General features: G+C 43.0%; 1 protein-coding gene across 4 annotated transcripts in view; it reads left to right on the forward strand.

The window, feature by feature from the left end:
- Nucleotides 1-17,108, forward strand: part of SEMA5A (semaphorin 5A) — a 492,799-nt gene that overhangs the window by 314,377 nt on the left and 161,314 nt on the right. For all 4 annotated transcript variants that reach the window (XM_082622624.1, XM_082622623.1, XM_082622626.1 and 1 more), the window contains 2 exons: nucleotides 10,246-10,344; nucleotides 12,164-12,377. In XM_082622624.1, coding sequence (XP_082478750.1) covers nucleotides 10,246-10,344; nucleotides 12,164-12,377 — 313 coding nt within the window. The remainder of the gene's footprint in view (nucleotides 1-10,245; nucleotides 10,345-12,163; nucleotides 12,378-17,108) is intronic.

A 17,108-nucleotide genomic window follows, 5' to 3' on the forward strand; every position in this document is an offset into this window, starting at 1 on the left:
TGGGGCATGAACCCGTGTCCCCTGCATCGGCAGGCAGACTCTTAACCACTGTGCCACCAGGAAAGTCCCTGTTTCTTTGTCTTTTAACTCAACAGTTTTGAGAGTCAGACATGGAGGCAGGTCTCAGCAAACTTAGTCGTTGGGTTTCCCAAAACTAGGAAAGAGCTAGGAAGTAAAGAACTAGGAAGAAGGAAAGAGAGAAGGAAGAAAATGTGATCTGAGCTAGAGAAACACTTGGAGATATTTTACAAACGCAGAAATTAATGAATGCTGTTTACTGAAAGATATCTCACCTCAGAAGATACCTCTGAGATAAAGCATCAGAGGCACAAGTAGATTTAAAAGTGGCACCGGGTTCCAAAGAATCAGAATATCGTCTCTTAAAATACCCCCCAAAATAAATAAATCAGTACATAGTAAATTTATTTACTTCTATAACAAATTCAGAAGAGTTTGTATAAATTATGTATGAAGCCTTTGAAAACATTCTTCCTATTTGGTTTGTCCTCTCCTCCCTGTAACGCTTACATGTTTGATATGACAGGTGGGTTCCTGCCTTTTTTTTTGCTTCTCACTTATCTTGGAGCCCAAGAAATTCTACAAGTAAGACCCCCATAGTGAGGAGTGAGAGCTGGGGAAGCAGGTCTGCCTCGGGGGGGAGGGTGGGAAAAACGACTTTCTTTCCTCTAGCAAGATCCACTGATGGGAAGCACTGGCCTCTCTCCAAGGTTCTCCTGCCAACACTGTCCCCTTTGTCTGGTGGCATCAGTGCACCCAGGGTCCCTAGGCACCGTCTATGACCTCATTCTGCTCATGCTTTCTTCTCCCTTTTACTTTGCCTCTTTTCTCTCCTTTCTCCTCTTGTCTTCATCTTCCTCTGGTACTTTAGGTCTTCTTCCTCGCCTTCCTTCTTGCTGGGGCTGTGATACACTCACAAGCAGCCCTATTCAGTTTAGGGAAACCCAGCCAAAGTCTTTGTGGACACCTGCCTGTCTTAAGGCCTGTCTGGGGACACGTGTCGTTGGTAACCCTGGGTCGGGGGGTGGCTGGGCCTCCCTTCCTTTCCGAGGCCCCATCTAACTGTTCCCCGTCCACCTTGCCCTCCCCCGCCCTACCTCCCTCCCCCATCTCCCTGGACTTGTGTGTCCCCTCTCCTCAGGGGTTCCTGCCTGACCTGTCCCACCCCCCTCTGCATGACTTCTCAGCAGCCATTTGTATTTCCTGGTCAGGCTGCGTTTTACTTATTCAGCCCCCTTCCCTGAGCTGGGCCACGTGAATTCTTGTTGAGCCGGGGACACAGCCTGTTGTGGCTGTTTGACTCCACTCCACTAAGGAGCGAGCAAACACGTAAGCCTTCATCTGGCTTCTGCCTTCACCACTCCCGATGCTGGAGCCACTTCTTGTTTTGGAGTCCATCCTGGCCTCTACCTGCTGGATTCCGGTCATTCCTCTCACCCATCATGACAACCAAGAATAACCAAGAATGTCTCCAGACATTGCTGGTCAGTGACTTGGGTGAAAATCCCAGACGTAACTCCCAAGATGGTATTGTATTGGCAACTTTTACATTGTTTATTTTGAATTTTGTTCTCCCTTTAAGAGCACTTTCATATTTCATCTAGATCACACTTATGTATTTATTTCAAGGGCTTTAGAAAAATGTCCTCTCTGTGGACTTCAGTCTCCTGTGTGTTAAAGGAAAACATTCAATTACTTAATCTAGCCAAGGTTTCTCCTGCTAATAGTCTATGAGTCGACAATTTTAAAACAATCCCTGTGGTGGCCTTATACTAGTAGATTATTACTCCTTGGGGTGAAAAGTTGCTTCTGCTGAATCAAAATCGTCCCATGTTTTTCCTTAAGCTGTGATCATTGGCTGTTTGATGCTTAGAAATTAAGCAAGTAAAAACCAGAGAACACACAGGAAAGGCCATCTCTCATGTCTATTAGGAATATATCTTTGATTCACAGAAAGGACAGATCATTATTATACGTAACTGAGGTTTCCTGATACACAGAAAGAAAATGAGCAAAACAAACATTGTCAAAGAAAACCGTACCTTTAAGTTCCACATGTTTCTGGTTTCAATGGGCTAAGAACAATGGCAAACCTCAGTCATTATAAATCGATTCGAACTGCGTGTGTGGATGGGATTTTTTTTTTAAAGATGAATATGTTATGACAGATGAAGATGAATTTCAAAGTGCCAATGTGAGAAAGAGGAATGTCGTATTCTTTTAGGTTGCATGAAGTACACTGATAAACTCACAGACAGTTTTGAACAACCTACGCTTGGTCGAAATAGAATTCGGTTTTGTAGCAGAACCATGTGCGATGAAGTTCATGTGCACAAAATGATGTGTTAGGTCTAGGATGGCAGCAGCCTAGGCAGCGCTGCTGGGCTGGTCCAGGGCTGGTGAGAACAGAGGGACATCCAGGGCTCTTCATTTTCTGTTACCAGTTCCTTTCTCTTGTATAGCATCTCTGTGGCTTTCTTAAAGTGGCACCTGGCACAGCAGCCATCAGGGACCCTGAGCCCAGCTCCTGGAACACAGAAGGGAAGGAAACAAACAGCTCCAAAGGTCTAGCCCCTGAATTCAGAATTCATTCCACCCCAATTTCCCTGTTCTGACATTTCAAGGAGCCAAATCAGAACACATTTCCATAGAGTCCATTTGACTGAAATGTAACATCTCTTTGGGGGAATGGAATTCAGATTTTCTTAGTAGCCCTGAGCTTAGAAATAAGAATTCAATTGTTTTCTATTTTTGTTGGTGTTAGAGTAATATGAAAACTTACACACAGATTTACAAAGTTTCCCTTCTCCCTGAAATAGAGTAATGCAAAATGTGACATCTCAAAAATGAGAAAAATGCCAGCCATTTTGTCTGAACTCATTTTTTCCTACCCTAAGAAAAGTGGTCTGTGCTTCTCCACATAATGCCTTTTACTGCAGAGCCAAGAATGTGGAGCGTGGATGAGATGCTGGGCCTTCAGGGGTGGTACTGCTCACGCCCACTCAGTCCTCTGGGGAGAGCATTCCTCTGCGGGCTGCAGAGGGGAGAAGAGAGAGGGCACATTTCCTCGTGTTCCCCGTGTTGCTGGGACCGACACGGACATCATTTCACATTCAATCGATTAAAATGACCATTTAGGGAATCAACGTCAAGAAAATGTAGCCAGATCTTTGATTTGGGCCTGTGTAGCAGAGAAGGGAGGACAGAGACTGTCAATTCTTGGTGAGCTTTGAATTCTATTTTACTTAAAATTTTCAGCTCACTTGGGAGAAAGGGGGTGACTTGGCCTGAAATGGCTTAAACATCCTATCTATGAAAACAGGAGTGGGAAATCTGTGTTGTTTATGGATTCAGAAAGGTTTCATAATAAAATCTGTTGTATTTAGTTATTTTTGAAACATTATTACAGACATTGGCTTCTAGAAGTATTTAAATGTGTTTTACACAAATGTTATTTTAAACGTAAATAGTCGATTCTCTTATGATCTAACAAAAGCTCCTTGTCTGCTTGGGGTTATTATGTCTAAGCCAAAGCCCTTCCTACCATGACCTTTAGGAACTTGACAGAGGAAACACAACCGATTATTAAGGGAATGAAAGAGCTCCTTTATGCACATATTATACTTTATAATTTTCAAAAGATTCTCATTTGTGATCTCATTTCAGTATTTTTAACACCAAGTTCCTAGAATGATTTTGCAAGTTAGTGGGAGAGTTTTGATTAGAATCCAGTGCTCTGTGTATTGTTCTTCCTGCTGTGTCCTGTGGTCCTGCTTCCCAGGTGGTCAAATTCTGCTCGTAAACAGGTAAATTCCAGAGAAGAAAAACATGATGCCATCCTGCCTGGGAACCTGTGATATAGGGGGTGAAACAACATTTTCATCCAAGGTGCCAGTATTTGGAAAGCTATGAGTTAACTGGTGCAGGCAGCACACTACAGAACTGCCTTTATTCTGTATAATTGCTCCAAAAATGGAGGGTTCTTTAAGATTAGATACTAACAACCTGTGCAGATTACACATACCAAATTTTGGTTCATAAAATTGAGGTTCCCTAACAAGTTACCCTTGGAGTCAGCTCAGTTGAAAACAACCTCATTATGTAAAGAAATATATATAATATACTCTATTAATACACTTATATAGCATACACTTTTAATATATATTCATATATATGTGTATCTGTATATTTATAGTTTTATAGATATACATACAAATATCTATATTTATATATCTAAATATGGACATAATAGTATGTCTATATATTTATATAAATGCTTCTGTAATATGTATGCATATATATTCATATGTAATATATATGTCTTATATATGTGTGTGTATGTGGTTATATATATATTTACATCTGATTGGATGGTATAGTTTTTCAAGATCCACCAAGATCCACAGTTAGTCTTTCTTCAAGCAGAACATCTGTTTGGGAAATAAATATGATGAAGTGCTGCAGGGCAAACCCAGTTATTTCATGAAGAAAATTGTCCCCAAACACATGCTCTCTCTGCTGGGGCCTTGGTCTTATGTCCTTGAGATCAAGTGGGCATCAGCTGTCACATCTAAAAGCTCTTTCGGTGAGTCAGCAACTGTGCATGTCAGCTATCAATTCAAGCAGGAATTGCTTCAAAGTCAAGGACAGGTTGACCCACCTGTGGGACTGCAGGCACAAGTGGGTTATTTTAATGTTTAAGTGCTATTATCAAAGTGAGGTAGATGAGTCTCACTGTAACAACAGAAGCCATGTGCTGGCAGGCTCCCGGGAGCCTTGGGAATGTAAAGTGTTTCTTCCTGGCAAACTGAAATTCCTTAAATCCCCTTATGCCATTTTTGGGCTACAGAAATGGGATAAAAGAAACAAATTCTCAGGTGAGATTCTTATCCTGGACATTTAGACAAGCTCATTTTAAAGATAAACCTATGGGCTTCCCTGGTGGCTCAGTGGTTGAGAGTCCGCCTGCCGATGCAGGGGACGCGGGTTCGTGCCCCGGTCCGGGAAGATCCCACATGCCACGGAGCGGCTGGGCCCGTGAGCCATGGCCGCTGAGCCTGCGCGTCCGGAGCCTGTGCTCCGCAACGGGAGAGGCCACAGCAGTGAGAGGCCCGCGTACTGCAAAAAAATAAAGAAAAAACAAGATAAAACTAGAGTAGAACCTCCTAAAAGGACTTCTATGTTATATTTTAAAACATGTGGTACAAGCAGTACTTCTAGTAGGTTCAGATAACCCGTGAAAAGCCCGTCTGTAGCAAAGACTAACAAAGTGATAAGACTATAGATTTTCCCATTGGAGAATTTGGATTTAGAGATCACCATCGTTAAGAGACTCAGTATTATAGGGCCTGGCACTCAGGCCATTTCCTGTCATTCTTAATTTTTTTTTTTTTTTTTTTTTTTTTTTTTTTTTGCGGTACGCGGGCCTCTCACTGTTGTGGCCTCTCCCGTTGCGGAGCACGGGCTCCGGACGCGCAGGCTCAGCGGCCATGGTTCACGGGCCCAGCCGCTCCACGGCATGTGGGATCTTCCCGGACCGGGGCACGAACCCGCGTCCCCTGCATCGACAGGCGGACTCTCAACCACTGCGCCACCACTGATTCATAAATTGATCTTCTGCTCCAAAGCAAAGCACTTCTGCTTTCTTCCATTTCTGTTTTTACATTCTGTTTTGCTTGGACTTTCTCCAATCTCTCATCAAAAAAAAGAAAGGAAAAGAAAAAGAAAGTTGTTATTTTCAATGTATTTATTTGCTGAGGATTCACATCCAGTCTGCTTCTAGATAGAATCAGTTGAGCAGTTTGTGAATTAACCATGAGGGAACATTTAGGGGAGTGAAACAGGGAGGGGCTGAGCTGAGCTGACCCAGACTGTCGGGCGAATGAGTTCAGCTCTGGACAGTTAAGAAGAAACACGAGAGTATCACCCCGCCTCCAGTGGTTCCTCCTATTGGACACAGAGGGTGAGCAGACCTCGTGCAGCCTCGCTGGTGATGAGACAGAACTCTTCCTCCTCCCCATCCTCTTCTCTGTTCCCTCCAGCCTTGCATGCTGGCCTTACCTAAAGCATTACCCTCCTCAGGCCCAATTTACCATAAGCAAATACGGCTTTCACGGAGCTGGTACTGCCTGCATCCTCTTAGTAAAGACTGCATAAGCCTCCATGTCCGATTGTCCTGTTTCCTGACATTTACCTGCTTCCTTCCCTACATCCTCACTCAACTTGGGGGAGCCTATCAGCATCGGGGAGACACACAGCACAGGTAACCTTTCCCAGAGGGCACAGTGTATTCTCGTGATTTCCAGAACATACTTTTTAAATTCTCTGTTCTAATTCTTTAAAAACATTCTGTTTGATGTGGACCATTTTTAAAAAGTCTTTCTTGAATTTGTTACAGTATTGCTTCTGTTTATGTTTTGGTTTTTTGGCCACGAGACATGTGGGATCTTAGCTCCCCGACTAGGGATCGAACTCTCACCCCCTGCATTGGAAGATGAAGTCTTAACCACTGGACCGCCAGGGAAGTCCCTCTCTGTTCTAATTGAAATAATATTGTGCCCTCCCTCATTTACTTTTTTCCAGGATTTTTTTTTTTTGACAACCAGTTGGATTTGTCCCTCTGCTCTGACACACGTCAGCATCCTGGGTATCACATCCCCAGGCATCTTTCTAGTTCTTCATCAAGTTTGTGATGGGCCTTCAGGAGGTTAATGACCTACAGTCCTGTTTTCACTTTGTCTTTCTTTTGGGAGGTTAAGATAAACACCACATCTGTTATCTTTATTGTTTCTCTTCCCCAAATTGATGAGAGGCCCTTGCTTTTTCTTCACCGGGTCCGTAAGACTCAGCCATGAGGACACGTCTTTTCAATGGGGATGGTTCTCTTGGAATAACATACCCTTGGCCAAGTTCACGGTGATATGACTGCCTCTAGTGCATTTCTACCTGTGTCAGTCTCCTGCTTTAAAAAAACGAAACTCGAAAAGTTATTTTACATTTTGACTCATTCGTGAAAGAGTTCTAAAAGCAGCAACAGAAAACAAACAAAATCTCCACTGTCTGTAATTTTCTCTCATTCTTTATTATAGTGTCATTTTTGTGTCTGCTTTGTCCATTCCGGCCATCAAGAGCCGTCTCAACCCTGTGTTCCCCGAGTTGTCTTTCTGGAGTGCCCTCAGACGCCATTAGGTCTGGTGTTTCCACCCTGGCCTTGATCCTGTCTCTGCAAACTCTGTGCCTCTCTGCTCTCTGAGGCGGGTACCCCTCCTCTGTGAGAGCCCCCTGACCCTGGGAAGGGATAACGATGTGCCTTTTTGAAGTCTTGGTTTGTTCTTTCTCTTCAGAACTCTCCTTCCCTTTCCTCAGGTATAAAAGCAAAACAGAACAGAACAAAACAAGCCTCCCCATCAGGTGTACCTTTCTCAGTCCGTCAATTTATTGTCTTCTTTTGACACTCATTTCTTAATTCATCTAATAGTTAACTTCGATCTTTCATTCTGTCTTTTTTTTTTCCTCAAAGTATCTTCAGTTTAGCAGCCAATGATAATTGGTTCCTTTTTTTTCCACACACACACACACACACACACACTGTATTTTATTTTTACAGGAGATAAATAGACTGACACCAAGCATTGTAAATGGATGACCACAACAAAAGCAACAAGGATTTCAATTACCAAACACGAAACACACTCACACTGTGTCATAATATTGACATTCAGTCCAGGAACTCTCCACTGTAACAGCACCTTTACTTTGCAGTGAAAATTGATTGGTATATTTTTTGCCTCTGAGTCCTTGTGGGATTTTTTTTTTTTTATTCAAACAGAAAGTCAAAAAATATAATCATCCTCATCAGTTCACTCAGTCCCATGTAATTAATTTTTTTTCATCTTTGTCTTTTGTTAGCACTTTTATGAATTCATCAGTTTTCCATTAGAGTTCTGAAAATGCTTATTCATTCAATTCAGCAGTACAGTCAGTTACCAGAAACCTGTACTTGTCAGGGTCTTTTCCATGAATTCCTTGAAGATGAGACCCTTTTATAGGAACATATTTGCAAAAGCATCAGAGTACACCCAGAGCTGTCTAAAAATGACCACGGTTAAAGATTTGATGAAAGTTCATAATAATGCAATTGACAAGGAAATTTAGTTATTTCTGAGATATACATTTTAAAGTAATAACTAGAATTATGACTTATAACATTATACCAGAACATATAAGATTTTTAGAAAGTTCATGTAATGTCTGAAACATTTATATTAACATATTTCCATACAAATAAATCAAATAAAGTTTAGTATTAGTTGTTTTTTTGTTTGTTTGTGTGTTTTTTTATACTGCAGGGTAATTTGTTGCTTTTATTATTAGTAGTAGTAGTATTAGGAAAATTATCTACCTTTGATATTTCACTTTACAGTTAGAAAACAAATTCGAATATTTTAGCTCATTTTATATCCACAGCTAGGCCATGCCACAGGCTGAGTTATGGCAAATCAGCATTTCGTGGAGACTGAGGCTCCACCCCACTGAAGAGAGCATTGCTGTGCCCTTAGATCCAGATCCTCCTGATTGGGGAAATGTGTGTCAAACAGATATATCATCATGCAGCATCTTCTAGGTCTGGTTGGTTAATCAGTCACCATTTCCTGTTCATTTGCTGGAGTCCGACTTTGACCTTTCACACGGAAGCAGGAGGGATTGAATTATGGAAGTAGTTTCCTTACCTGTCTCCTGAACTGCCATCTCACATCTCCACTAGCTTCCACATGGTCCAGAGTGGTCCTTCATTTACAAACATCACCTCAGGTCAAAACTGCGTGCAGTGGCACAGGGAGATCAGCTTGGTGCTTTGTGACCACCTGAAGGGGTGGGATAGGGAGGGTGGGAGGGAGATACAAGAGGGAGGGGATATGGGGATATATGCATATGTATAGCTGATTCACTTTGTTACAAAGCAGAATCTAACACAACATTGTAAAGCAATTATACTCCAGTAAAGATGTTTAAAAAAAAAAAACCTGTATGCAGTAAAAACATAAAACGGTTCCTTCACGTTCAGAATGAAAAGTAAACTCCCTGGTCTGGCACACCTGGCCTATGTCTGGCTCCCCAGCTTATGTCTACGTCTTCTGTACACAGTGAAAGCACTGTGCTTTCTCCAACCGTGATGCCTTGTCACAGTCCATTCTTTCTGCTGAGAATGTGTTTTCCCTCCTTTGCTCGGTAAAATCCTGCAAGTGTCAGGGGGTACCTCCTCCAGGAAGCCTCACAAAATCCTACTCTTCCTTTGAAACTTATCTCAGGTGTCATCTCCTCCAGGGAGCCTTCCTCCACCTCCTCCCTTCCCCTCTCCTCTGGAGTTAGCAATATGCTGTTCTCCAGTGACCTCTCATTAGAGATTGTGGACAGCTCCGTGTATTTTAATTTTGCGCTACGGGCCTAGATTGTGACTTCTTCCACAGTCTCTGCCAAAGAGTATCTAATCAGTAAATGCTTGCTGGCTGAATGAATGAAGAGCTTTCTACCTGAAAGTTCCTGCATTACTATGACCATGTCCTAGATTTATATGTATGTTTTGCAACCACAGAAAAAAATTCAGCTGCGAGTCATCCCTCCGCATGAGCTTTCATGCCTCTTGTTACAGACATCCTTTACTTATTAGTTATATTTTAATTTTTCGTCAAAGAATCAAACATGTTTATAGATTCTTGCTGTGTATGCATTTTGAGAACTTTATGTAAAACTTCTTGCACTTTGCAAGCAGAGTTTCACATGTGACCCTAGCATCTGGAGAAGCATTCGCCATGTTTTTTCAAGTACCTGGGGAAGTTTTCTAAGACACTGTTTCACGAGCAGTGTTTATTTATTTTCCTAATATATGTCAAAGGCGATTTAGTGCTCACACTGTTATCAGCTACAACTCAAAATGAAAGCCCATTCATCAAAAGAAGACACATGCTTTGAGATTTTAACTGAACGTATATTTATATCTATCTTTACAAATATCCTCAATTGAGCAAGTGTGCAGAGAAAGTCAGACTGTTTTAGAGTTCTGTTGTTATTTTTTGGTCAGTATCCAAGAGGATTTTTTTGTTTGTGTGTTTGTTTTTACTGGTTAATTAACATCTAATCTATTAACTAGACAAGATGTATTCATATCCACCGTTCCTCTTGCGCTCAGGCCTCCTTAATGAGTTTCTTGTGATCTTTTTATTTTTTCAGGAGGAATGTCAGAACTACATCCGCGTACTGTTGGTGGGTGGCGACAGGTTATTTACCTGTGGAACTAACGCTTTCACGCCGGTCTGCACCAACCGCACGGTACGGCTTCAGGTGGAGCTTTGACAGATTTTAATACCGGGAAAATCCAAACATTCTATTAAAACCCTAGTTTTAAACGTGTTTTTATTCTCCAAAGAGTTGCTTTTTAATTTAAAAAAAAACCATCTTTTGTCAAACTGAATAAATATTTGATGTACTGATCGATTACTAATAACACGATTGTATAAAGAACTGGTAATAATTCTAGCTTGTTTAATTAAATTTAAATATGCTTTAAGACCATTTCTACCAGCTTATTTCCCACCAGACCCTAAACATAATCCTAAACGTATTCTTATTTCTTTTTCTTCTTTATTGTAGGGAGGCTGTTAAGTATTAAAATAATCTAAAATCATAATCCAAGTGAAGAAGATACAGTTTAAAAATTGGATGAGAAGGGTGTCAAAAAAGTAAAGCAAACTAGCAAACAAATGGAACCCTAGGAAAAGTAAAGTTATATGCCACCCTGTGTCTTTTTATTTTAACCTGTCATTATTGACAGGGGAATTTTCAGCCTCCAGGTCTTATACCCGTAGAACTGCCGGGTTATCAGAGCACACGTGTAATCTTCCTAATTTGGGATATTCATTTGGTCTTCCTCCAGGAACATGATGAAGAAACATCACTATGTTAATTTCCTGGTTACACACTTTCTCTCAAGACCTGAGCTTACCATCTTCTTTTAGTATTCATTATTTTCAAATAACATTCAGTTATTGGAAAGAAAGGGAGGATGTTGATGCTAAGAAGTGATGCTCACAGAGAGATCCCTAGGTACCATGGCCTTTCCTAAGCACCTTACAGCTTCATCCTCACATCCACGCTATGTGGTGCTTATCCTCTGGGTCACCACTTTATAAGAGTCTGAGGCTTAATGACTTTAAGTAGCTTACCCGGGGCTACACGTCTAATAAAGCAGGCAGTGTATCTGAGCCCCCCTGCCTAACCCCTCTGCTCTCGTACCTCTCAGGTAAGAGTAAAGGAACCGGGCCTCCCTGGTGGCGCAGTGGTTGAGAGTCCGCCTGCCGATGCAGGGGATACGGGTTCGTGCCCCGGTCTGGGAGGATCCCATATGCCACGGAGCGGCTGGGCCCGTGAGCCATGGCCGCTGGGCCTGCGCGTCCGGAGCCTGTGCTCCGCAACGGGGGAGGCCACAACAGTGAGAGGCCCGCATACCGCAAAAAAAAAAAAAAAAAGAGTAAAGGAACCAGTGGAGAGAAAAGAGTCCCTCCCCACATCCAAAGAACTTTCCTCATTCACTGATTACTCAGCTCCTCAAATGCTGGATTCCCACCACTTGACTGCAAGTCACTGAGTTGCCTCTCTGAAAACTAAAAACTAAAGGCTTGGGAATTTCGGCTACGTGGTGCTAAAATCCATACATCCTTACCCATGAATGCAGTTTTGGGCTATTCATAATATTTCAATTCACTTTTATTGATAAAATTGTACCTAATTTTTATTGCAATTTGTATTTCTATAAATACTGAAGTTGGGTTTGGAAAAATCTGCACTGTCCCATGCATTATAAATAAAGTCATAGACAATAATCTCACTTCATCTTTTGTGAGTATCCAAAAGCCAGACGTTCAGTAACTCTCAAAGGATGATGAGAGAGGTGGATCGGTAGATTGTCTAAGGACGACCACCGGGTACTGTTCTCATCCAGGTCAGAGTGCAGAAGTTTGTCACATTGTATGAGCCCCAGAGAGTGTATCGTACATGCTTCATTTGCAGTTTGGGTGGATATTCTCCATTCACGCTCTTAAAGGGGTTTCCTGGGGGATAATTTGTTTCTCTGTCTCATCCTCACGCCTAGCTGAGTAACCTGACGGAGATCCACGATCAGATCAGTGGCATGGCCCGCTGTCCTTACAGCCCTCGGCACAATTCCACGGCTCTCCTCACGGCGGGCGGAGAGGTCTATGCAGCCACGGCCATGGATTTCCCTGGACGCGATCCCGCTATTTACCGAAGTCTGGGCGTCTTGCCCCCTCTCCGCACCGCGCAGTACAACTCCAAATGGCTCAACGGTAAGTCTTACCTTCACTCCCAGTTTTCCCTCTCGTTGGTCTGTGATGCCCGGTGACTTGGTGCTCAAAAGCAAACTGTCACCGTTTCTAAAAGTAAAATAATTTCTTCATTTTCTAAAGAAATCAAAATGTACCCGGTTTTGGATTTCAGTGTGGAAAAGGCATCAGATGGCTCTTTGCCAACTCGGAAGAGAAGTCATATTCTCCACACTTAAGACGTGATAATAAAGCTAATGCTGATATGAGCGTTCCTCAAACTGAAGCTGCTTTTTCATATTATTGTTTGCAGTTAAGGAAATCCGATTTCATGTCAAAGATATCTGTAGCCTCATGTGCATTCTTTCTTAACTTCTTTATTGGATAGCTAAAAAGGGAAATGACTAGCGTTTCATGAAAATTTCAGGCAATTGTGTAAAAGAATGTGTTTGGCTTTAGGTAGCTCCAAATAACTTGACCAATTTTTTTTTTAATTTTTTTATTTTATATTGGAGTATAGTTGATTTACAATGTTGTGTTAGCTTCAGGTGTACAGCAAAGTGATTCAGTTCTACACATACATGTATCCATTCTTTTTCAGAGTCTTTTCCCATGTAGGTTATTACAGAATATTGAGTAGAGTTCCCTGTGCTACACAGTAGGTCCTTGTTGATTATCTATTTTATATAGAGTAGTGTGTATATGTCAATCCCACACTTCTAATTTAGCCCTCCGCACCACGTTTCCCCTTTGGTAACCATAAGTTTGTTTTCGAAGTCTGTTTCTGTTTTGTAAATAAGTTCATTTACATCATTTTTTCTTTTAGATTCCACATATAAGTTGACCACAGTTTTTTTAAAAAGGGTGTCAAGTCATACAACTAGAAGGTCAGGGTAGGTGTCTTCAGAGTTCCTCACTTCAATGACTCAAGAGTTAGTAAGGGACCCAAGTCCTGTCACCACTGTCTCTGCCACCCACAGTCTGTCAGGTTGGTCCCCAGGCTAGCTCTGCTCATGGGTGCAAACCTGTGGCTACAATTCCTGGTACTGTATCCAGACATGACAATATCCAGTGGAAGAAGAACCACGTTCCTTGTTTCCTTTTTTTTGAAGAAGTCAGAAACCCCCAGAAGACTTCCCTTGAATCCTGGGCTAGAACTTGGTCACTTGCTCAATTAACAAATAGAAAGTGATTCCAGCCACCCAAATTGAAGTTAAAGTTGGCTAGATGCTGAAATTCAGCCCTCTGCATATGGGTACGTTCATGTGTGAATATGGTTACACACACACGCTAGCAAACACAATGTTATTGATAGACGTATGCACCATATGTAATCCATTCCCTCAATCGTTTATTTGATAGTTTGCATAAAGATGAAATCTTGTAATTGCCATGATAATATTTACTATTTCAAGCTTTCAAGTCCTACAAAGATTTACTGGCTGTTCATCAAGTACAAGCTCATTATTGTAGACCCGAGTTTCTCACCTCAGCACTATTTATGCTTTGGACCAAATAATTCTTTTCTGGGGGAGGGAGTTTGTCCTGATTATTGCAGGATGGTTAGCAGCATCCCTGCATTATACCCGCTAGATGCAATAGCATGTTCCACCTCCTGAATTGTGACAGCAAAAACTTTCTCCAGAAACTGCCAGATATTCCTTGGGGGAAATATTGCCTCTCTTTGAGGACCACTGGTTTAGAATGATCACTTATGCATATTTATGCATTTGTGTATATATACACACAAGCATTCTGTCAAATAAGATAGTCAAACCAGCCATCACAGTTTGCCTTTAAAAGACTCCCTTGTAGAGAAAAGAGTCTTTATCCAGTTTCTTCAGCAAGTTGAATGACTCCGTGAGCTTCCAAAGGGCAACGTGAATTGTTTTCTCAAACCAAAGCAGTAACTAGATTCCCTAGGTTAACATTATTTCTGTTGAACTGGTTTCAGCTGGACCTTTCGACTCTCTGTGGAAGGTCTTCTTTCCGCTCTGATGCTTTCTTTCATCTGTGTAGCTTAAAGTTCTTTCTATTCATTTGCTGAGTTTTACTGGCCAAGCAGTTTCCAGTTAAAAATCAAAATGACTTATTCCCCAACCACAAGCATTGCATTTAGAGTTTGCTGAAAGCAAAGTAAAAATTAGTTCGGAGTACAATCTCTTTCTTTTCGACATCCTGAAGAATATCTTGGGAAAATAATTCAGGTTATGGCACGAGTTAGAAACACTGTTTCTTTCCATGTGACTTAGATGCCCAGGCTGATCAGGTGCTCAGATGCTGTTAACCCTCTGGGTGCAATCTTTCCCATTTGAGACTCAGGTGATGTCATAAGGACAGCTGAAGAGCTCACCCAGGGTTTCCCCAGTCACTGTAGGCATATATGTCCTAAAATCATAAATGATATTATCCAGAAAATGATATTATCCATTGCAAATAAGTCCAAGGTGAACATGGCGGAGCCGCCACTCCGCTCACGGTGTCATCATAACTCGTGTGGCACTGAATTGTCCCGCTGTCCTCAGGGAGTGTCGTCCTCTCATTCCCCACCAGGAAGGCCCTCACTTCCAGGGCAGAGTTCAGAGAGCCCTGAGGGTCCCAAGTTCTTGTGTGTTGAATGTTGATTCCCTCTCCTGTGTTCTCTTGGGACACTTTCTTCTTCTACTGAACGGTGAGGTATCATTTCTACCTCTGATTGGCCCTGGTTTTCTGCTCTGACTTTCCCTCCAGCATAGATTCTGGCCTCTGAGCCCCACTGAGCTCTGCTTCTGTGCCCCTGCTGGGCCCGGATGCAGGAACAGTTATTCTCACTTTTGACAAGCCTCCTCTGTGCTTTCCCCACTGTGCCCCCTGCTGCCCCTCTGGGCTGGACTCTCCTGACTGCCGTGTCCTGCTGCTACCACAGCCAGGTCCCCCAGACACATTCACCTCACTGCCCAGTCTGCAGTACCTCCAGGTGTTTACAGAGCTCAGGGTCCCTGGGAGGCCATCACTCAGCTAACAGCTGCTTACAGGTTATGATAAGCAGAGCTCATGTCTTTGGTTTGGACATTTACCAGTTTTTTGCCAACATTTCTCTGTTGACGAAAGAGAACTTTCTTGGCAGGGGAGGTGTGGAGGATAGCACCTATGAACGGTGGTCAGCAAAATTTGTGTTTTCAGCTTCCCTGCTGCGATTAAATTGTGTATAGGATAATTTGCCTGTACAGGGAGGTAGACCCTTTCCATAATTGGGTTAATTAACTCATATATGGCAAACTCATGGCATGACTGGTACAGCGGTCACTAGTGTTTCTTGTTCGCCTCTGCCAGCCCTATTTCAGGCATCTCCCTCCTCAGCCAGCAGCCAGGCACCAACCAACTTCACTTCCTCAAGCCATGCCTTCAGCGACATTTTGGACACTGGCTGTGTTTGTATTGTTTGTTTCCTAGGGTTGCTGCAATGAAGTGCCACAAACTGGGTAGCTTAAAACAGAAATGTGTTCTCTCAGAGTTCTGGAGGCGAGAAGTCCAAGATCAAGGTGTCGGCAGGCCATGCTCTCTTTGAAGACTCCAGGGGAGGGCCCTTCCTCACCTCTTCTATCTCCATAGCCCTCAGCATTCCTTGGCTTGTGGCAGCACCACTCCAGCCTTTCCCTCTGTTCACATGGTCTTCTTCCTGTGGCTCTGTGTCCTCACATGGGTCCTGTTGGATTAGGGGCCCCCCTTACCCCAGTATGACCTCATCTTTACTAATTATATCTGCCATGACCCTACTTCCAAACAAGGTCACATGTATAGGGACCAACATATATTTAGGGGGGAAAAATGCAACCCACAATAGTCCCTAATCAGGAAACACTCAAATGTGGAAATCTTAAACTTCTGTGTCTTATTTTCCAATGATACTGTTACATCTCTTTCTGTGTCGCGGGTGAATCCTCTGGCCACACTCAGTCTCCTGGTCTCAGCTGTGTTCTCCTCGTTCTCGACAGGCAGTGTCACCCTCTTGTTCCCAATAGTAAGCATCAGAAGTCCTCAGGTAGGGCTCAAGGGGTTGTCGTCTTCACCCAGGGCAGAGCCAGCCTGCACCCGTTTCCTCCTTCCATGCTCCAGAGCACTGCGGTGGACAGTCCATCCACTTAAACTGTAGCCTTATCCACTGTGCATCCCTCCCCCACCTCACGATCTCTGGGGAAGGGTTGCCTCTCTCTTAGGCAGCATTCTAAAGTGGATTTCATCTCCCTCATTCTGTGTCTGAATTACTCCCTCAAAGGGCTGCAGTGAAGGTTTGGCAAAAATCAGCACTCTGACCTTCCAGAGCAAGAGAAGCACACAGCACAAAGGATGCTCTTCAGAATGTCAGAACATGTAGACAGAACATGGCAAGTCATGACCCCTCAGGGACCCAAGCCTCTGGGGACCTCCTTTGCTTCAGGGCTACTCTTCAGGCAAGTGGTGACATCAGGCTGTCCAGGGTGACGTCCTGCCAGGATACAGAGAGCCCTGAGTAAGGACCTACCAAAGCCTCTAATCTTCCCACCACACCTCCCAGAGACCCAGCATAAATACTACGTGGTAGAGTTCCAACAACCTGCCCTGAGCAAGCTAAGTGCCTTGGATCTAATACCAGAGTTCCAGGTGCATTGTCTTATGATACCACCACCACTACAGCTGTCCACCAATGAGTGAGTGTCCCACCTGCACCCCTGCACCAGTGCAGCAAGACCCAGGTGGTGGCCTTGCTGTCAGCAAGGGCTGACGTGGAGAGGAGAG

Source organism: Mesoplodon mirus (genome assembly GCF_964341445.2).
Source record: "Mesoplodon mirus genome assembly, chromosome: 5".
Classification (NCBI taxonomy): Eukaryota; Metazoa; Chordata; class Mammalia; order Artiodactyla; family Ziphiidae; genus Mesoplodon; species Mesoplodon mirus.